Source organism: Amaranthus tricolor, chromosome 11 (assembly GCF_026212465.1).
Source record: "Amaranthus tricolor cultivar Red isolate AtriRed21 chromosome 11, ASM2621246v1, whole genome shotgun sequence".
Taxonomy (NCBI): domain Eukaryota; kingdom Viridiplantae; phylum Streptophyta; class Magnoliopsida; order Caryophyllales; family Amaranthaceae; genus Amaranthus; species Amaranthus tricolor.
In genome coordinates, this window is record NC_080057.1 from 26,531,603 (window position 1) to 26,554,406 (window position 22,804).

Genomic DNA, 22,804 nt, shown 5'->3' on the forward strand with positions numbered 1-22,804 from the left:
CGCTGGAAAGACTTGTGTTGGTTTGTGGGGCCAGTTTATAGTCTCCATGAGTAGTTACCAGTGGTCCGAGGGGCCGGGGTGTTACACCACTACTCCCTAATAATTAGCAAACATAATGCTGGAAAATACAATAATTAACTAAAATAATTAACCACAATAAAATAAGGTAGTTACTAATGCTAAATAAAGATAGTGGAGGCATTTCCCATGCATGATCATACGTGAACCACTGCTCCCTTAACTGCTTCCCCTTTGACCGGAACTCAAGCCACGTAATCCTCTAACCAACGTGGACGCCTCCTGCTGTGGGATGGACTAGGCTCAGCCATGGACGTATATCATATTTTGTATCTTATCCCCACTTATTAATAAAAACATATCATCCAGTCAATGCCCTCATGTGCATACGTGTGAAAAACACATAGATCGGTCAATGCTCTTGTTGCTTAGTTATCAAATAAGTTATATGAGAAACTACGAGAATTAACAATTAAGAATATCTACAACATTTTTATTATAAAAAGACCATAGTTTGGAATTATAAGGTACAAATTTACTCAGAAAGATAAACATACATGATTATACATACCATTAAAAGTAGTCATATATTTATACACTGAATGTAAACATTTCTCCTCCCTTTCACATTGATTTTCTTAATCAAAAGTCATTAAAATTCTACTTAGATAACTAACATTGTAACCCACAAAAATGGAACACTCTTCTAAGAAAATTAACTTAAGATTAAATTAAATTAAACCTACCAAAATCATTTCCAAAATTCATGCCATTGGGTGAATTTCTTCCTTGTCTTGTATGTCTTGTAGGTAATATCGTGACATATAATTCGCTAATATTCTCGAGAATCATTAATAAAAAATATAAATTGGTTAGCGAATTATATTACACTGGGTCCAAACTTATTCTCCAACTGAAATATCATTGGCCAATAATGGCTTTGATTCATAAATTTGATCTGAAATCGAATCGATTTGATGATCGGGTGGCCCGATTTGAATATCAATCTTAAACGGATCTTGTTGATGATGATGATCTTGACAATTTAACGGAGCCCCAAGTTCTTGAATCCGGATATGATCATCTCCCCAAATCAAAGGGCTCTTACCATTATTACTATTAAACGGGTTGACCCGTTTCTTCCCTAAACAAAGACTATGATCACTTGGAACTTGCATGAAGTTCTCAAGTGATGAAGAACGATCCATACCTTGGTGGAGATCCAATGGCGGATCTCCACCATAGATATTAAGGTCTTGAAATGAAGGAAAGTTCATGGACCCGAATTCTCTTATGGATCCACCCAATGGATCCGCTGCCATATTTGATGAGTTGTTTGAGCTTAGAAGGTTATGAGTATTATTATTGTTGGTTTTGTTATTGTGAGTTGCTGATGAAGCTGCCATGTTAGTTTCTCCTGCTAGTGTTTGACATGCCTTTTCTAGTATGTTTTGCATGTATTTTCCTTGTGCTTCAATTCTTAGTTGGAGGTGTCTTTGTACCTGCATGCAATAATCTACAATTTTCATTCATGCTTATTATATAACATATATATTATACTGATTTCAGTTTAAGTTTTTAGTTGAATTATTTGATTTATGTTTAAGTTTTTAGTTGAATTAATTGATTTATTAATCATATGGTATTAAATTTCTAGATTATGGTTTTTAACTATCACTCTATCCTCATTTTTCAAGTGTATTATTAAGTGAGTATGGAAGGCCTTTATTGCATTTACAGTTTTAGCTTAAAAGGATCTCAAATAAGTAAGCTTGTTAGAGTATACTTTCTCTGTTGTGAAAACATGTTACGTTATAGTTATTGACTCTATTAATCGTTCAAATTTATTTTATATATTGAAGCTGATGTGTAAGAAAAAATATAGTTAAATAGGATCTTATTTGCATTGTCTAATTGCATATTTTCATGATATTTCATAATTTTTAGTTAAGAATAATTTAATATATTAATGATCAGAATAACGCATTGGATTACGTAAAAAGTCAAAAATAGTAAGTTTATAGAACGGATGAAGTGTAAAATATACTATGAGACTATAACCATTAAACTTAAACTTTTAGTTAAATTGATTGATTAATAATTGATATCGTATGCTGGGTTTAAGACCTTATGGGTTTCAAACCCTATTCGCGACTCTGATCATTTTAAGTGTAATATTAAGTGTCACATATGAGGAGGAAATATATTGTGTTTACACTTTTAGTCCAAATGACTGTCATGTATAAAAGTGTATTATAAGTATATAATATATATATATATTACTATGATACAATTAAGTTTGCAACCATCAATTTAAAATTTCCATTTAGTTGGTTTATTGACACATTATATTGAATAGAACATTTCTATTGTGTGTATGTTTGTTATAAAAGTATTAGTTTGGAACTGCAGTAAGCATTTTTAATTTAATTTTCTAATATAAGTACTCCATAACTAATTATTAAATTTTAAATAAATATGAATTGAATATAAAATAAATGGTCTGACCTCCAGCTGTTCTTGAAGCCTCCTTTGGACTTCCATTTGCATCCTGATTGCATCACTAATATGCACATTGCTGCTGCCATTTTTTGCAAAAGGAACATGAAATTATTAACTAATTAAAAGAAAAATTAACATAGAAAATTAAAATCCAACAATAAATAAATTAAAATAATAAAAAAAAGAGAAAGATAAAAGTATTAAAGATGATGCCAGATAAAAAGATATTCTAGGGAAGGGTGTGGTTCTTAAACAATTAAAGGTTACTTCAATAAGAAGTTGCCTTAAGAAAGGTTTGGTCTTACTATGAAAAATATATACATACAAGATTGCTTAATTTTTTTTTATTACATATTACCTCCGATTAATATTAATAGCTACACTACATTCTTTAATTTGAGAGCTTTTTAAGTAAAATGCCCTGAAAACAATTACTTGTTATTTAATTAAAATAAAATCCGATTATTAAAATTTTATAAAATTAAATGAAAGTAAAAATGTAAATTTAATTTAATTTATACATACTCATTCATACTTGGTCGCATTAATCCTGATGAAGATGCAGCATGTGGTCTTTGAAGCTCCAAAGTCGATGCTATACTCATGAATTATAGAGAAGAGAAGACAGAAAAAAAATGAATTAGATTTTTATTTATAATTCATATGGCATGTATTAGAAACTACAATATTGTATGTCACTCCGATTTTTTATTTTACCTGAATAATTAGTGTTTGATTTTCAATACTTGATATTATGAGTATGACAATGTACACTCAAATATGCTTTGTTTAAATTAAAACTAGCTATGATTTTTTTAAAATGGTCAAATCAAATGCGTAAACATTTACTCGTATCTAATACAAGTATATAAGTCTAAGTAAAATTTTATTTTTTATTTTGAATAAGGCTGAAGATTTCCTAACATGCAAGCTAAAGGAAAAAGAAAACTAATCCTTTGTAAATATAAAAAGGTGAAATCGAACAATATAATAAGGATTATAGGAATATTGTTCAACCACTAGATTTAATCATGATAATCCCGATTAATTAATATGATGAAATTGAGAGAAAATAAAAACCCTAGGTGTGTTGATGATGAGTCACCTCTCTTACCATCCTTGACTGAATGATGATCATTGAACTCTTTGTGTGGCTGCTTTCCTAGCCTGAATTTCTATCCAAAAATAAAAATTAATAAGGAAATTATTAGAAGATCATAATAGATGAACAAGTGAAGATCATTCAACTTAATTTAATTGTAATTATGAACATAAAATAATGTTTAAACTTATCAAATTTTCTTCTTTATCATCAAACACAATAACCATCAATATAATTGCACCTCATAAATATATTAACCCTTAAATTCATAATATATCATCACAAAAAATTTAATAATTGATTGAATTCATTATATTACAAATCCAATATTAATTATAATTAGCTAGGGCTTTTTATTAAAGGAAAAAAAAAAGAAATAAAAGAAACTAAAATTACCTGAAGATGACTCTTGAGATGGTACAAAGTGAGACCTTTAACACCCATAACTCTCATAATAGTCTTAGGAGTTGCCTCTACATAATTTCCACCACCACCATAGCAAAATCACAAAAAGAAACAAAAAAAAAACCCTAATTTTAGACCATAATATTGCATTGCATTTATATCATATATAAATTCATATTCCTATACGTACTTGTGAATCGAAGAAAAACCTCACTACAATATAATTTACTTTTAATGGGATATATTTAGCGATATTTAATTCAAATGTCGCTACTTAAAATTTCTGCTAGTATATATAGAGGATTTAGTGACATTTATTAAATTCTTTAGAAACACAATAAAAAAGCACACTAAAGCTTTTTGTAACATAAGATCTAGTGACATTTCTCACAAATGCCACTATAGACTATAGGAACAATTACATATGCCACTAAAGACCAAATAAAGTGTCACTAAATCACTTTATAATGGAACTTAAAATAAAAATCAATAATTATTACACTAAAAATATAAATCAGTAGCATTTTTTAAATGCCACTAAATTCAATGTTGAAAAAAGTTAAATTTATTGTAGTGTCTTTAACCAATAGACCAACTCATAGCCCAAAAGCACGTGTTATTCAGTGCCCTTATAGCCCAAAAGCACCGAGGGCACTGAGTTTATCTCTGATGCCTACTCATGATTCTCAAAATCCATAAACGTATTTTTCTAGATCGTTACAAGGCGAATCAAAGGTTAAAAAAAAAATTTCAAAAATTAAGTCACCTCATGATTCTGAAAACTGAAAAACAAAATTAAGAATGCATGAGAGATTTATAAAGGGAATGAGTAAGTACTATCAGGGCCGCCAAGCTGAGTAACGGCATCGACGAAACGTTCATGAAGCTCGACGGTCCATCGAAGACGAGGTTTAGGATCAGTTGTAAGGACTAAGCCAGAATCATTTTGAACACACATGGAAGAACTATTATTCCTTTCATTTGAATTCATAGAAGAAGGTAATTTCTTAGGGTGATGGAACATTCTTTCTCTTTTTTCTTTTTTTTTTTTTTTTTAAGTCTTTCTCTCTCTTGTTTTCTTACAAGAATAGGAATTAGGAACAAATGCTATATGCCTATATGCAAATTTGGAAGAGAATAGGATGCGGTTTTTGAAGGGTGAAGAAGATAGAGATGGTCCTCTTCTTTTTTAGTTTTTACTACCTTTCTCTTTTGTGGGGCCACAGATTTGTTCTCTTTTGTGGAATAGAAGACTGTTTTTCCCATGCAAATTAGAGCTTTTTCTTCTAGGACTAGTCCCTTTACCCAAAAGAAAGTTGCAAGTAGAGGTGTTAAAACACACTAATCCTATGGTTTATTTCACATCTACAAATTAAAGATGATATAGACACTTTATAAGTTATTGAAGTCTTTTTCCCATTGTCATATGCTTTTGGGATGGTATATACTCCTTGACTTATGAAGTGTGCGCACTTCATGTTTTCCCGATAATATGCTGACATTCACAATAAGTCCAACTCAATTTAATAAACAGATCCAACAATTTAATATTTATCCGATCTTGTAGCTAAATCTGACATGATATATAATGACTTTAATAAATTAAAAATTATATACAAATAAAACATTATAGATACAAAACTCGCTCTTGAATCGACCCGATAACTAAAATGAACACATATTATTGCAAATATTCAGATAATACCTAAAATTAATTAGAGAACCAGTCCTAAATGGAAGAAGCATGAGTAAATTAAGTGAGTAATTATTTATACAATGTTATTTTATGTATTTTTACCTCAATTTCCCATATTTTAAAGTATACATGAAGAGTATTAACTCTCAATTCAATAAGCTTATTTATTTATTTTTCATATATTATTTTATTTTATACCTTTTTTAACATGAGAGTTTCAAATTTATAAGCAACGACGAGTTGTGTATTAGTCTATCGATCATGAATATATACAATATTACAATGCACCGATATTGTTAAAAAAAAACAAAGGATTTTAAATTATTAACCCATATATCACTAAGAAGAATAAATTCTTTCTTCTTTATCAATTCAGTATTGATTCCCCTTCCTAACATCTTTAACATTTAGCACTTTCTACTAAAATTAAATAAAAGGAAAATATATCTTGACAAATACTACCAAAACTAATTTTTTCACTCCGAGGATGAGAAAATTAATTACTAAATTGCTCAACAATTTTAAAAGTTCATTTAAAAATAAATGGATATGACAATGAGAAAATAAAAAATTTCACACACAGATTTAACGTGATTGAATAAAATATTTTAGCTACGTTCATTGACAAAAAGAACATATTTTATTAATAAGTGTGGAGAGAGTCCAATAAAAGATACCATTAATAGATTAAGAGTGATTTATATGACTATTACTATAACTATGACTATACTTACTGAAAATCTCATGTGAACTTCATATACCTTTTAACAATTAAAATAGTTTACAAATAAATTAATATCTTAAATCCTCTTTATTCTCCGATTGATAACTCATAAAAATACTAATACAAATAATCCTACATATCAAACAGGCAACAATAATACAAATTATCTAACAAAACAATTTTTATTTTGTAAAATAAAACAGCCTTAAATGTATTCATAATGTACAATTATTATATATACACTAAGTTAAGTTTAGTTAAGATTTGAACTTTCAACCTTAATGACTTAAAATGAGGCTTTTAAGTAAGTTTGTGGGTGAAATATTCAATTTTTTCACTAAATAAATAAATAATGAGTAAATCATTAGGTTAGAGAGATTCGATGAGCTAAATCAAGCATCAAATAATTGGTGGCACTTCTAATTCTTAGACTAAATTTGTAATCTCTTTATCTCCAAAAAATAGCCTTAAGCACAAACAGAGCGCAAACCAAGAAAATAATTTGTAAATATGGTAAAAATGTATATTTTATAAAAAAGTTAGAGAAATGTATTAATGAAATAAAAATGCAAGATAAATGTTTTGATAATAATTAAGGGAAGACATTGGGTTATAACCAAAAAGGTAAACTCAATAAAACATATTAAAAGTAAAAGTACAAATTTTGTTTGAGACCGTGTTATGGTTGGACACGTTTAATTGTGTCTCTTTTAAACAATTTTAATGAGTATTTTAATATTTACAGTGGGCTATTTAGCCTTATGATTTGTAACACCCGAATATCCTTCCTTCGTTCACGATTTTTGGTTTCGTTAGAGGGGTTGGAAATTCAGGACCTGTAACACCCCTAAATTTCCAACCCCTTAAACGAAACTAGAAATCGTGAAGGAAGGGAGGAAAATCGGGTGTTATATGATTGTTTCACGATGAGACAATTTTAAATGAGTTTTTCATCATCAATGTACCTAGTGTTTCTCGCTCATTAAAACTATGACTCTATGAAAAGAGTGTGGAGAGGAAAAGAAGATAACAACCCATACCCATAATCATAAAACAAAAATGACACTAAACTAATCTTTTTTCGACAAAGCGAGTAAAATAAGCAAATAATTGATTGCATGATTTTTAGTCGTAGGAAAAAAGTAGATCACTCAAATCTAGTCATATGGAGGCTTTTTCACCATAAGAAAATGGGATTTATATATGTTTTAATGATTAACATATTATTATGTACACTTACACATTCGACAAAATAAAGCCATAGTTTAACTTTTAGTTGATTATGTTAAGACAACCACAAGCTTTGTGACAAAGTAGAGTTGGCATAGTATCCATTGTTTGCTTAGATATCAAGCATCTTTATGTGCTTTCGAATTTATTCTCAAGAATGAATATATTCTTTTGATAGTGAACTTGTGGGACCCACCAACATATTAATACTATAATTAAAAAATAAAACTTGAATATTGATAACAATATAGCAAATTTAAGAGAATTCATGAAGTATTAACTAGCAAAATAAAAGGACTAAAAAAACAATCAATTTTTGATTTATAGCTTTATTAAGAGGATTTCGCATCTATATTCTAAAATTTGAAACTATATGAATTAAATCTAATAATTAGTCTTTAAATATTTGTAACAATGTTAAATTTATTTTAATTCTACAAATAATCATAAGGAGAATAGGTTAATAGAATTAGAGACTCAAAATCAAAATTACAAAATTTATGGAGGAAAAAATTGATAATTCTTGGAACTTATAATTAATTTTGTTGGATTATTTTGTGTGATCGGAAAATTCTAAAATGAAATTATCTTATAGTGAGACATATCTAGAGTGATTTAATAAAACAATTATAATGGGTTCTTTAATAACCAGAGTGTCAAACAAGTATTTTAACTACAAAATAAAATCTATTAATTAATTTAGTTGAATTATTTAATCTAATAAAAATATTTAGCACTGAGATAGTCTTAAATGAGAATTTGTGTGATTGTGTCTGAAAGATTAGAATAACGCAGATTCTTGTGAGAGATGGTTTTTTTAAGAGACCATTTTTAATTAGGCTGGCTCATTATATATTTTTTGAAATATGGTAAGTAGACATTAAAATGATGTAAGTAGGCGTTTAAAATATTATGAGTAGGCATTAAGGATAATGAAAATGGACGTTAAATTTTTTAATGGGCTGGGCTTGAGAGACCATCTCTTAAAAAGACGATCTCTCAAGAGATTAGTTGTTAGAATAAAAAATCCCCAATGTATGGGCCATAGCCAACTCTAGCCCAATTCAATATGGGCCTAATAAGTAATAATTTTTTTTCCCAAAAACTTGGACGAGACGATCGCATTATGAGACCGTCAATTAGTGCCTGCCGTATTCATGCGTATAAAAACGTTTCAAATTTCTGGGCATTTATTAATTTTGACGTTAAAGGTTAAAACTGATAACTTTAAAATCAAAATTGAAAATGCACAAAAAATGAAAAAAATGCCCAAAATGTTACACGCGCGAATTGGACCGGCCCAAATTAATGGTGTCATTATGAGAATTTTTGAAATTCTTGAGTGAAAAAAAAATTAATTAAATAAACTAACATTTAAACTTTTTCCAAAAGTAAGCGTCAAAACCCCAAAGCTGTGCTTTGGAGCTGTTCGCAGTTACTAACTGCGAACAAAAAAAAAAAAAAATAATAATTTTTTTTTTCTGTTCGCAGTTAGTAACTGCGAACAGCTATTTTGTCTTTTTGACCTGTTTGCAGTTACTAACTGCGAACAGCTCCAAAGCACAGCTTTGGGGTTTGGACGCTTACTTTTGGAAAAAGTTTAAATGTTAGTTTATTTAATTAATTTTTTTTTCACTCAAGAATTTCAAAAATTCTCATTATGAGGCCGTCTCGTCCAAGACCAACTTTATTTTTTTGAAAATTAAATTATGATCCATTAGAACAATCAGAGACCCATTAAGTAGCCATAAATGGGCCCAAACTCTACAATTTTCCAAACGCACCTTTATGTAGTTCAAAAATTCCAATCCTAGCCCGAATATTGAGATCATATCTATTTCGATGAAGGTAGTTTGTTTGTGCATAAATTTAAATAGATAATTATACTTTTGTTTGTTTAATTAATAATTAAAAACATATTGTAAATTTCTACGAATTTAACAATAAAAATAAATTCCTAATAATTAGAACATTCTATGAAAATCTATTTTCCTTGTCAAATATGAGAGCAACATTGTTTACCGACCGGGTAACCTATCCATCCAAAATAGAATTGAGAATATAAAATTTTTATTATTTACCATCTACCTATTAAAAATATATATAATTATTTATCAAACTAATTATCAAATAACACCTCATGCGACATACGAGTACATTACTAAATGAATAGATATAACTAAGCTCGTCAAACATCTTCAATACTAATACTAAAATTAAAAGATTTGTGTTTTGAACAAGACAGTCTCACGGTCTCACAATAGCTCGTTAATTTTTTCTAGAAAATAAGCAACATAATATTAAACAACGAAACCAAAATAATGTACTCTTGAAACTAGACACATTATTCTCCTGTAAAACAAATTAAAGGATCGAGAAAACATCATTTCATTTTTGGTTATTATTGATTATTAATATACTTTTGTCAATAATATTTCACATCTATCAAAGAAAACATTCGAGAAAACAATTAGATTCTGTATTATGAATAAATTATAAAAACGACATTTTTAGAAAGTTATTGTTTCTGTTTAACTAACCTATCTACCAATTAAATCGAATAGAAAGAAAAAGAAAACCAACTATTAAAAGAAGTATTAAAAAAATATAACACAATAAAACTCTATCGCTTTTATAACAGCATGAATCCCAACAACTGTACTCGTCGTTATCGTTGTCGTTGTTGTTGTTAGGATCGTTGTTATTGTTGTTGTCGTCGTTATTCGTATTAGTTGTTGCATGAAATTGACGATGATTGGTTTGATAATTCGGAAAGAACCATGCAACGGGCCAACCAATAACAACATTCTCTTCAACAGTCACTTGATTCTCGACATCATGCTCGTCTGGGATTGCATTCACTTCGTTACCCACACTTCTTGACATGATTAATGAAGTTTATGAAAATTTTTAAAATATTATAATTGTGGAGATTGGAGAAAATTAAATGATGCGTAGAAAATTTGTGTATTATGTTTTAATAAGGGGATTGGTTTATATAGACTTAATGTTTTTATTAAGCTAAATTTTAATTTAAAATTTGAATAAAATAACAATTTTATAATGCTAAAATTTAAATATGGCCATGGGCAGAAAGATAGCTCAACTAATATGCTTAAGGAAAATTTCTTTCTGATTAATTATTAAGAAAACCATTAATTAATAATTCTTCAAACGGCTATTTATTAAAATTAAAACAAAATTTAAATAAACATAAAATCGATTTTTCCTCTCAACGCGACAACTAATACGAAATTTTATAATTATTAAATTATTAAGAAAATCAATTTTTTTGAGTTATTTTTAGGCTATTTATTAAAATTCTTTATTTATTATGGAAAATATTTACGTGAAAATAGTACTACAGTTAGAACTGAATTTTTAACAAATTTATTTCTTTAAAAAAATATAACAGAATGAGACCTAGTCAAAGTTTTCACTAATTAATAATTCATCAAACAGAAATTTCTGGTAAGTCTCAAGCAATATATTTTTATAAGTGAATTACTTATGATTTTAAAATTTATAGCTATTTTAAGTAATATATGTAAATGTTCAAAGGATTCAAAATTAAAAATATTTTACAAGATTTCAAATTAAATTTATCATTTATGAAAATATTTATGCGATTGAAAGTGAGTTTCTGACCATTTGTTTCTTATTCCCTTATGATCACTTAGGGCAGGAATTCAAACCTAGTCTGACTTGATCGAAAAAGTTATTGTTGATTATTTTATTAATACAAGTTTCAAATTTTTAATGAGAAAGTAAGTTAAATCTATCTGACACAACCAAATTTACCGTGCTGTAAACAAGCTTTTGGTCCAAACTACGTATTTTGTTGATGATTACAACTACAACAAAAATATGCTAAAAATATTAAATAAAGTTAATATAGAATGTTATCTAAAATACATTAACAATACCCCATAATTAAGTAATTTCACTATAAAGTGTGCCATAAAAAAATGAATCTTTATACATACACCAAATTTCCTTCTAATTTGCAATATGAAAAATACTATAGATAAAAAAAATTACCAATGAAATTAAAACAAACATGAAAACGATCCAACTACATTTATCATCAACATAATAATAGTTGTCGTTGTCGTTGTCGTTATTATTGTCGTTGTTGTTATTGTCATCGTTATCGCTATCCGAAGAAGTTAAGCTATATTCAACTTGATTAGCAAAAGATTGATTTTCAAGATCATACTCGACGGGTATATACCAAATGAAAAGCAAATAGAAAAAAGTTTTGGACATGATGAATGAAATTAGAAAGATATGAATTTTAAAAATGTTTTGCTATTAATGATTTTTTTTAATATGGTGATTAGGGTTTTTATAATTGTAGATTTATAAACTAACTACCTAGGAAATAGGATGTTTGTTATATCTTTTAGCTAGATTTTTTTATCTTATTATTTTTTTTTTGTGTAAAATTTATGTTTTATTTTTTATAATCTTTTATTAAGAAAAATTGTTTCGAATCTACTAAATTTTCGCAACTACATTGAACTTACAAAAATTGAAAACTATAGATTAAACTAATTAGGGTCGCTTAGTTTTTTATATATGCTGTTATAATGTTCATAGGACAAAATATGTACTAGTATTCAGATGTAGCAATCTACGTGGCATCACATAAATCATTCATTTTGAATTATATGTTGAATTAGGCTGGACTTATTGTGAATGCTAGCATGTTAACGGGGAAAAACGAGGTGCACACACTTTATAAGCCAAAGAAATATTTACTATTCCATAACCATATGGCAATGCGGCAATGGTAAGGAGGTCTCTAATAGCTTATAAAGTCTGCACACCATCTTTATTTTGTTGATGTGGGATAAACCATCCCAATATTATGTTTGCCAATTGATTCAAGGAAAAATTAGCAAGAATAATACAACTTTTTGTTAATTTTTTTACAATAATACCAACTATTGATTAACCATGAATAATACCAACTTAAGGGGTATTTTTTTAGAATAATACCAACTTTAGTTTATTAACTAATTTACCAATTTTTTTGTCTTAAAATCACCTATAGTTTGGTTTTTAACATGTTAGGAATTTTCTAGAAAAACACCCTTTTAAGTTGGTATTATTCATGGTTAATCAATAGTTGGTATTTTTGTAGGAAAATTAACAAAAGGTTGTATTATTTACGGTAATTTTTCCTCGATTCAATGAATGCCCTTGGAAACACTCAAGAGTTCGAGGCTTCTTTGTTATAAAAAATTTCAATTTTGATCTAAGAATGATCGACCTTTAAGTGATTCATTATGATCAGTTATAGCTTATAAAAAAATTTTAATTTTAACCTTATGTATGTCAATTATGATCTTAAATAGATCAAGTACTGAGCACAGATTGAGAAATATTATAATTTGGCTGATTAGGCTATCCGTTTCATATTGAAACGGTCTCGTCCAAAAACAGCTCTTTGGTATGAAGGCAGTTTGTTTGCACATAAACTTAAATACATAATTATACTTTTGTTTGTTTAATTAATAATTAAAAACAAATTTTTTAATTTCTACGAATTTAACAATAAAAACAAATTTATCCACCGGGTAAGCTACATATTCATCTAAAAAAGAATTGAGAATATAAAATTAAATGTTTTTATTATTTACAACTACCTATTAAAAACATATATAATTATTCATATTCAAACTTATTATCAAATAACCCGCATGCGACACGCGGGTACATTAGTGAATGAATAGAGATAACTAAGCTCGTCAAACATCTTCAATACTACTAGTAAAACTAAAAGATTTGCGTTTTTGTATAAGAAAGTCTCATAGTCTCAATATATAACTTGTTGATTTTTTTTTTTGGAAAATAAACAATATAATATTAAACAACGAAACCGACATAAAACCCAGAGACATTATTCTCCTCTAAAACAAATTAAAAGATCGAGAAGCCATCATTCTACTTTTGGATTATTAATGATTAATGATATATTCAAGGCAATAATATATTTCTCATCTGTCAAAAGAAAAAAACTTTCTAGAAAATTATTAAATTCTCTATTATGAATAAAACATACAATGATATTTTTAGAAACTTATTATTTCCGTTAAACTAACTTATCTACCAATTAAATCGAATAGAAAGATAAAGCAAACCAACTATTAAAAGAAGTATTAAAAAAATATAACACAATAAAACTCTATCGCTTTTATAACAGCATGAATCCCAACAACTGTACTCGTCGTTATCATTGTCGTTGTTGTTGTTAGGATCGTTGTTATTGTTGTTGTCGTCGTTATTCGTATTAGTTGTTGCATGAAATTGACGATGATTGGTTTGATAATTCGGAAAGAACCATGCAACGGGCCAACCAATAACAACATTCTCTTCAACAGTCACTTGATTCTCGACATCATGCTCGTCTGGGATTGCATTCACTTCGTTATTACCAACACTTCTACACATGATTTATGAAATTTAGGGAAAATTTTAAAATATTTTGATTATGGAGAAGATTTAATTATACGTAGAAAACTTTTGTATAATGTTTTTAATTTGGGGATTGGTTTATATAGAATTAATGTTTTTATAAAGCTAAATTTTAATTTTAAATATAAATAACTAATTTAAATACAATAAAAATCTTATAATGCTAAAATTTAAATATGGCCATAACGGACCCTAATTTTGCGGCAGAAAGATAGCTCAACTAATATGCTTGAGGAAATTTTCTTTCTAATTAATTATTAAGAAAATCATTAATAACTAATTCTTCAAACGGCTGTTTATTAAAATTCAAACAAAATTTAAATAAATATAAAATCAACTTTTCCTCTCAACATGACAATTAATACGAAATTTTATAAATATTAAATTATAAAGAAAATCATTTTTTTTTCTAATTAGTTATTTTTAGGCGATTATTAAAATTCTTTATTTATTATAGAAATTGGAAAATATTTACGCGAGAATAGTACTACAGAGAATTTTTAACTAATCTATTTCTTTCAAAAAATATAATAGAATTAGACCTAGTCAAGGTTTTCACTAATTAATAATTGATCAAACGGCAAACTCTGGTTAGACTCAAGGAATATATTGTTATAAGTTTATTAGTTATGATTTTAAAATTTATAGCTATCAAGTGATATATGTAATGTTCGTAGGGTTCATAATTTAAAGTATTTTATAATTTACTTTTTGAATTGATTTATATCCTAATAAACATGGGCGTTTTAATGAGAATTCTTGTGCAATTAAAAGTGAGTTTTTGACCATTTGTTTCTTATTCCCTACGGCTTAGGGTAGGAATTCGAATATAGTTTGACTAGGGATGGGCATGGGTCTTGAATTTTAAGGGTTCAGATCCTTATTTTAAGAGTCTGGGTCCACTTATTTTTGGACCATATGGATTCTGGTCGGATGTGGATCCATGACCATAGGGTTTGGGTCCGAGTCTACACGTTTGAGACCGAAATTCGAGATCAGTTAGACCTGCTATGACTCAACTAGGTAAATATTTCAGTACTCATTAACATTAGTACAATTTAATTAACATATCACTTACATTTTCATAACATGTATTTTAGTTTTTGTGGGACCCATACCCTGCGGAAGCCTATGCAGCTGTATCCGAACACTCGGGGATTCATTCAGGTGCGTGGAGGGCTTCTGTGCCACTCATATGCTTCAACATTGTCGAAGTACATCTACCAGAGCACGTACTGCGCCAATATGGGTCGGTACAGGTCATTCCACCGCCTTGTGACACTGAACCTCAGCTGCACCAGATTTCGCGCAAAAATCAGGGTGCGGCAAACTGGATGGACATCAACTGGCGTCACATCCCTCGTTGGGATGGTAGACTGGAGCGGCTGGCACAAGGTGCGCGATGTTCATGGCGCACCTGCTACACCAGACTACATGCCATGGTTCCTCTCCATCACGCGCCTATGGATAACACCACGTGCCATCTTCGCAGCAACACATTACGCACCTGCTGCGCCTACGATGACCCAATTTGTAAGTCTTCATTTGCATTTATATGATTAAGTTGCCGATTAAATAATATAATGTTACATTAACTAAATATTATTTGCAGGCACAAGGTGCAGTAGTAGTGATGCGGTACAGCCACGAGGAGCCGGTGAGGGAGATTGCGCATGGCATTCTCGTCGGCTCGCAGTTCCAGCACTTCATACCGAAAGTCGCTACAGAGTCCTCACCGACTACCGCCCATACGCACGTCTCATCTTCTGCTTATGAGTATCATTTGGAGGAGATGGACCATTCATACCCCGTAGACGTTGCAGGGACCTCACAGGCTGGGCCATCACAACCATCACAGTATCAGTCCCCTCCACTACCAGAGCGACACCCGAACGCCTCTTACTATCGTAGAAGGCGTAGGAGACCAACTCAGTTGGATAAGGTAGATGAGGGTCGTGAGCGTTAACGTTTAACTTTTGTGTATTTGGATCGTCGGCTCGCAGGTCTAGCACTTCATACCGGAAGTCGCTGTAGAGTCCTCACCGACTACCGCCCATACGCACGTCTCATCTCCTGCTTATTACTATCATTTGGAGGAGATGGACCATTCATACCCGGTTCACGTTGCAGGGACCTCACAGGCTGGGCCATCACAGTATAGTCCCCTCCACTGCCAGAGCGACACTCGAACGCCTCTTACTATCGTAGGAGGCGTAGGAGACCAACTCAGTTGGATAAGGTAGATGAGGGTCGTGAGCGTTAACGTTTAACTTTTGTGTATTTGGATCGTCGGCTCGCAGTTCCAACACTTCATACCGGAAGTCGCTGCAGAGTCCTCACCGACTATCGCCCATGCGCACGTCTCATCTCATGCTTATGACTATCATTTGGAGGAGATGGACCATTCATACCCCGTTGACGTTGCAGGGACCTCGCAGGCTGGGCCATAACAGTACCAGTCCCCTTCACTGCCAGAGCGACACTCGAACGCTTCTTACTATCGTAGGAGGCGTAGGAGACCAACTCAATTGGATAAGGTAGATGAGGATCGTGAGCGTTAACGTTTAACTTTTGTGTATTTGGATCGACTATGTATATATATATATATATATATATATATATATATATATATATATATATATATATATAAATATATATATATATAAATATATATATATATATATATATATATATATATATATATATATATATATATATATATATATATATATATATATATATTATTGAGTTGGTATATTTCAAACATTTGTATATATTTTGTTGTATATATATGTTTAATTACTTTATCATAGCCTCCAAGCTTTTACTTACGAGTGATCGGAGTTTTGGCGATGAATAATGCCGCCTGAAATATACATTGACTTGTAATTACTTATTCTAATGTCTCTAATGCAAATACAACAAATAACAACTCAAAAATTAAGGAAAAAAAATATTAAATATTTGTTTGCAGTTAACTGTGAACAGCTCCAAACCTCAAATTTGGAGATTTCACGCTTACTTTTTAAATATTTTTAAAACTTAAATTATTTGATTATTTTTTTTTAATTTTTCGCTTAATGGTTTCAAATTTTCCGAAATATACATATTGGTCAACATAAAGCCCAAGTAATATTTTAGGTGGGCTTCTAGATATGGCTCTTCAATGTTAACGTTTGATATGACAACTCTTGTGATTTTTTAGCAAGTGTTGTATGATGGGCTCATTATATTAAAAAATAATTTAAAACTACCTTTCTAAAACTGATTTTTACTTTTTTAAATAATTTAGAACTGGAGCATTCCATATTAAATCATCCTATCGGTCTTAATAAAAAACTACAAATCATTGTGAGAGACAGTCTCTCCGAAAGGCGTACTAGATATATGAGCTACATAGCCCAATTAATACAAATTAAAGAGAAAATAAAATTATGGGCTTCTTGTTTTGAGGTCGTCTCTTTGAGAGAGTAGCTCTTGTGAGAGACCGTCTTTCGAGTGAAACGATCTCAAACAATAAGCCTATATTCTCATACTTCCTCTGTTATGTTTTTGTTGCTACATTATATAAACTATAATTATACCTTCCATTTTAATTCTTAATTGAAGAGGGAAAAAGTTAATGAGGTATAGAGCAGGATAAAAATAGAGGTAAAGTAGATATTTATATGATTGTTTTATAACTAAAAATGGAAATATAGCAAGTAATATGAAATTGTCAAAAACGGAAAATATAGTAAGTATTATGGAACGGAGGAAGTTTTATGTACGAGATGAGCTATTTAACCCATGTATAAAGCACGTCTCTCAGTGAGACTATCTTATACAACAATCCGTGAAACCTAAAAGTTAACGACGATTCTAAATAAATAGTATCATTTTTCATGCCAATATATAGATTATTAATCTAAAAATTACCGTGAATAATGCAATCTTTTGTTAATTTTCCTACATTAATACCAACTATTGATTAACCATAAATAATACCAACTTTAGTTTATTACAATACCAATTTTAGGGATTTTTCTAAAAGTTAGGGGGTATTTTCCTAGAATAATACCAACTTTAGTTTATTAATTAATTTACCAATTTTTTTGTCTTATAATCACCTATAGTTTAATTTTTTATATGTAAGGGATTTTCTAAGAAAAACACCCCTTTAAATTGGAATTATTCATGGTTAATCAATAGTTGATATTATTATAGGGAAATTAGCAAAAAATTGTATTATTCATTATAATTTATCGTAAATTAATTAGATCATAAAGAGGTATTGTATGTCATCGAATTTGCAAGTTCAATAATGTCCATGTTGATTAATTAGCATAGAACACTAGATATATACTCTTTAATTCAGTTGCAATAAGTTTACTACAATTTTTTTACTTTAGTCAATTTCAGTTAATTTAATATATTTTTAATATCAATTAATTTTTAATATATTTTTTTCTCATCTCATCTAGACATTTATATTTTATTTTATTTATTTGCTAAAAGTATAAATACACATAAATATTTAAAAACTTCAATTGTTTATCTTTTTCTAGATGGTACATGCCAATATACCATACCCTTTACACCATACCCTTACACCTTTGTCTTTTGTGAAACCATACTGTTATGGTAGTATTTTCTCACTCATTTATTTATTTAATTATTAATGTTATATTACTTTTATATTCTTTGATTTTTGGTTGATCTTGATTCTAGGTTAAGGGGCTTTTTTTGAACTTTTTAACCACCTCGCTTGGTTGCCAAGCATATAACTTTCATAACCCTAAAATAACTGCCCATCATTTATCACCACTCTCCCGAATATCCGTAATGTCCTCCCTTCTCCAGAATAACTTTCTCTAATTCTTATAAATAAAATCCACCAACACCATCTCAGATCATGATGATTCCATAACTAAAAACTCTGCCCAAATTATTACTCTCCACAAAAACTTAAATACAATTCTCTAACTCCTCCATTAATTTATCTTACATTCCAATTGATATTATTCGTTCATTGATCTCATCACCAATTTGACTTGGGCGTCGAAGGGCTTTTTCGGGAGATCACCCCGGACAAGACTAATGTGTGGTGGTGTAGGAGTTTAGATCACATTGGTGGAAGGACTACTTCACGTTCTCAGGTTGCGGACGATTGATCTCTATAACGCTTCCCATTAAGCTATTTTAAGTGTCTTTTGCACTTCCTCGTTTCATTACCGAAACACATGCCAAAAATAATGAGACGTTTGGAAAGAAAGATAAATGGCCAACTAAACATCAAATTTGCTTGAATTCACATGGCTATTAGGCAATGGCATGACCACTTGTTAGCACTCTAGGCTTATGGAAGGAAGAGCTAAGAGTACAACGTAGGGGACTACAATAAGGACCTTTAAATTTGACTCAGTCATTATATGCTTTGCTTGATCGTGTTTGTGTCTAGCCTATATGGCCGATATTAAGTATTTATTTTTATTTGTAGGTCACTGTCAAGTTGAGATATTCACTAACCGTAATATTAGTTGTTCCTTTTGATAAGAGTATCATCTATACTTTATTAGACCTTAATTATAGTATCTGTAAATGACCAATTGAGATATATTGAATATGATGATGAAATAAGAATTATCTCCTACTCTAAATGTATATGTATTATAAGGCTTATAAAAACGACGCTACATTAGAGATCAAACGACGTGTTTCAATTTCTAATATTACCAAGATCGAGTGTATGAAGTTTTGTAATGAACAAATTACACTTTCAATGAAAACAATGTTTGTAGGAGATAATAATGCAAGAAAAATGACACAAAGATTTAACGAGGTTCACCCAATTAAGGCTACATCCTCCGGTGTGTAGTATCTCTTATATTATCAAAGGAGTTCAAAGAACTCTCAAATATGGAGAATTACAATTGAGAAGAGATTTAGGCTAGTGTTTAGGCTTGGGGTATTTTTGTGGATGTGTTACAATGGCATATGAGACCTCTATTTATAGAGGTTTGTACATTAATGAGTATTACATAATTAAGGCTAAGGATTAATGCACAATAAACAACTTCAAGGAACATCAAGAGTCGAAAACCGAATCCAATGCTCGATCAAGGCAATGTTTCATTACTTGGGATGCCTCGTACAAGAATCTTCACTTTTTAATCTTCTCATTAACTATCATTCATCATGCAATAATTTATCTTTATTACACCCATGTTTAAGTCTCTTATTAAATGTTTCATAACTTCATGCATTTAACACCCACTTAAATTTCACATTCATCATACAAATTAAGACGCACACTAAATTACCCTAAAGATTTCACTTTTATGCATTCATATTTATATATAGAATTTATTAGGTGCATTCAAGTCAGTATTAACAGTAACAGCTTAGATGAGAAAGATTGGTGCCCCTTTGTTTGCCACCCTACAACCTATCATGTCAATTGTCAAGTGGAGTTTTCCCCTCTTTTTTATTAGTAGGTGCATGGTATTATATATTATTGTATGCACACTAAATTTGAATAAAAAACAATAATGACACAATGTACCAAAAAAACATTTATATTAGCTAAACAATTATCGTTTGTTTTTCCCTATCTATATTTTTTACGTTTGTGTACGAAATCTCCAAGGATCGGGTATCAGTGGTTATACTCAATAATCCTGCATTAAACCTTGGTAGCAAATTTATCATTATTTATTTAGTCGTATTTTGCTTTCAAACTAACAGTCTCTTATCATGATTTATTAATTATTTAGTCATTTAAGCAATTAAAACCCTTGTGTTTAAACAAATGATCATCTACTTAATTACATCAAAACCTATGTTTAACTTTTAAAAATATATCAAAATTCCACTAAACAATGCTTGATAATTAACCTTCCACTGTCTTTGGAACACCTTTTGTTGCAATCTACAACCCTTTACAGGCTAATCAATGAGCACACCATTAATTTATATATAATTATTATTTAAGTACATAATGATATAAAATTTCATTTAGATGCAACAAACAATTTATAGTGCATGAATTATTTAACCAGGCACCAATTTTTGTCTTGGAGGAGACCGGGGAATTTTGTATGTATTTATCCCATCTTAAGCCTTAGCTAGATGCAAATTATTGTCATTTTTTTTTATTTTCTTTAGATTATAAATCAAACATCTTTAGATTTGTGAAAGTATTGTTGTAAATTGAATTGCTTTCTCTTATATTCGTCTATATTCTTATTATTTTAACGAGTAATCTCTCATAATTATACAACAACGTCACTACAAAAAAAATAAAAATGACGACTAACCTTTGAGTTGTCAATTGGTAAGGAAATAGGAGTTGGCGACTAAATGGGGACAAAAACTCTTAGTCGCTAAAAGAAATTGGGTCGCCATAAAGTCGCCACTGACGACTAGAATAAATGGATCGTTAACTTATGGTGAATGGCGACTAAAATTATGTGTCGCTAATAAGTTGCCAACTGTTTGCTGCTTTGCGTGTTGTGTGTGCAGCACTATGAAACTTATTCCCGGTAGCATAGCAAATATTGTAACTATGCACATATTTCAACGGTCCTTCTGCCACGTCCTTCAATATGTCACCGTTAGGATAGTTATGTAAACGCCCCGCTTTGGCCTGATTAAGAAAAAAATTGATTTAATTATTGTATAGCAAAGTTAAACTGATTAAATAATAAGATACGACGTAACTTACAAACTTACATATAATTGAAGGAATTTGGGAAATTCTTCCTCAATCATAGCATCAAATTGTTCACGTGGCATTGACTAGTATTTTGGACAGAGTTCAGTAATGAATCAATTAACAAATGGTGCAAGCTCTGGACAGTTCATGAGAACGTATCGATGCGCAAAAGGTAGTATTTTAACCTCATTAAACAACTAATACCTACTTAAATCACATACGCTGAATAATGAACACTACACTTAATATGCATTAAAGATTAGTGGTAAATGATACAATATATAATAAAACATATTTGGAGGCTTTAAATATGAGTTTAAACTGTTTGGTTGAGTTAGAGTTTTACATGATATCAAAAGCCAATGTGACAAAAAGGTGATGATTAAAATTGCAAACACACCTCTCCCCTCATGTTAATTTTCATGTGGAATATTTTGCACCATGTATGAGAAGAGCATGCGCTGCATCCATATTTTTAGTCCAAATAACTTAGTTTTCCTGTTATTTAAATGTGTTGCATTCACACTTTTAGTCCAAACAAATTCTAAAACTTTACCCATAAACTTAAACTTTTAGTTGAGTTGATTAATTGACGGTACACTAATTTGATATGCTAATTAATTAATTAATTATAATTAGGAAGTTATCTATCTCAATTTTTTTGCATTCAAAAGATACTTTGTGATAAGATAAAAGTTACTCAGGTCTACTTCGAAATGACACCACTAAATAATGACCTTTATTTTTTTCCTCAAATTACACTTATAAAATCTTTATTGGAGGAGTTTATCCTAACTTTTTTTGATTTTAGTTGGTGGGTTAATTTTATGAGTAATTTATTAGTGATAAATTTGAAATTAATGACAAATGGCTATTGATCCTATCATCAAACACAAAATGTACAAAACTTTCTTCTGTTGATTTGACTTTTAGAATTATTACTAATCA

At 29.8% G+C, this 22,804-nt stretch overlaps 1 protein-coding gene across 4 annotated transcripts; it reads right to left on the minus strand.

Moving 5' to 3' along the window:
• Positions 1–579: 579 nt before the first annotated feature.
• Positions 580–5,150, minus strand: LOC130827812 (myb family transcription factor IPN2-like). 4 transcript variants are annotated; one of them, XM_057693670.1, is made up of 6 exons: positions 4,865–5,150; positions 4,019–4,095; positions 3,635–3,695; positions 3,046–3,115; positions 2,527–2,599; positions 580–1,520 (listed from the first exon to the last, which is right to left on the minus strand). In XM_057693670.1, exons 1-6 carry the CDS (start codon positions 5,049–5,051, stop codon positions 921–923), a joined length of 1,068 nt encoding a protein of 355 aa, XP_057549653.1. In that variant the 5' UTR covers positions 5,052–5,150; the 3' UTR covers positions 580–920. The 4 variants fall into 4 exon arrangements, with proteins under 4 accessions (XP_057549653.1, XP_057549654.1, XP_057549652.1 ...); XM_057693671.1 differs by having other exon boundaries at positions 2,527–2,596; positions 4,865–5,137; XM_057693669.1 differs by having other exon boundaries at positions 2,527–2,596; positions 3,626–3,695; positions 4,865–5,137.
• Positions 5,151–22,804: the final 17,654 nt, after the last annotated feature.

Excerpts from the sequence above, each read along its gene's own strand:
- LOC130827812 (XM_057693668.1), bottom strand. The coding sequence starts at position 5,051 with ATGTTCCATCACCCTAAGAAATTACCTTCTTCTATGAATTCAAATGAA. Across the intron at positions 2,600-3,045 it reads ATGCGACCAAGTATGAATGA|CAGCAATGTGCATATTAGTG; the intron begins GTATGTATAAAT and ends AAAAAATGGCAG. Across the intron at positions 1,521-2,526 it reads GGCTTCAAGAACAGCTGGAG|GTACAAAGACACCTCCAACT; the intron begins GTCAGACCATTT and ends TATTGCATGCAG.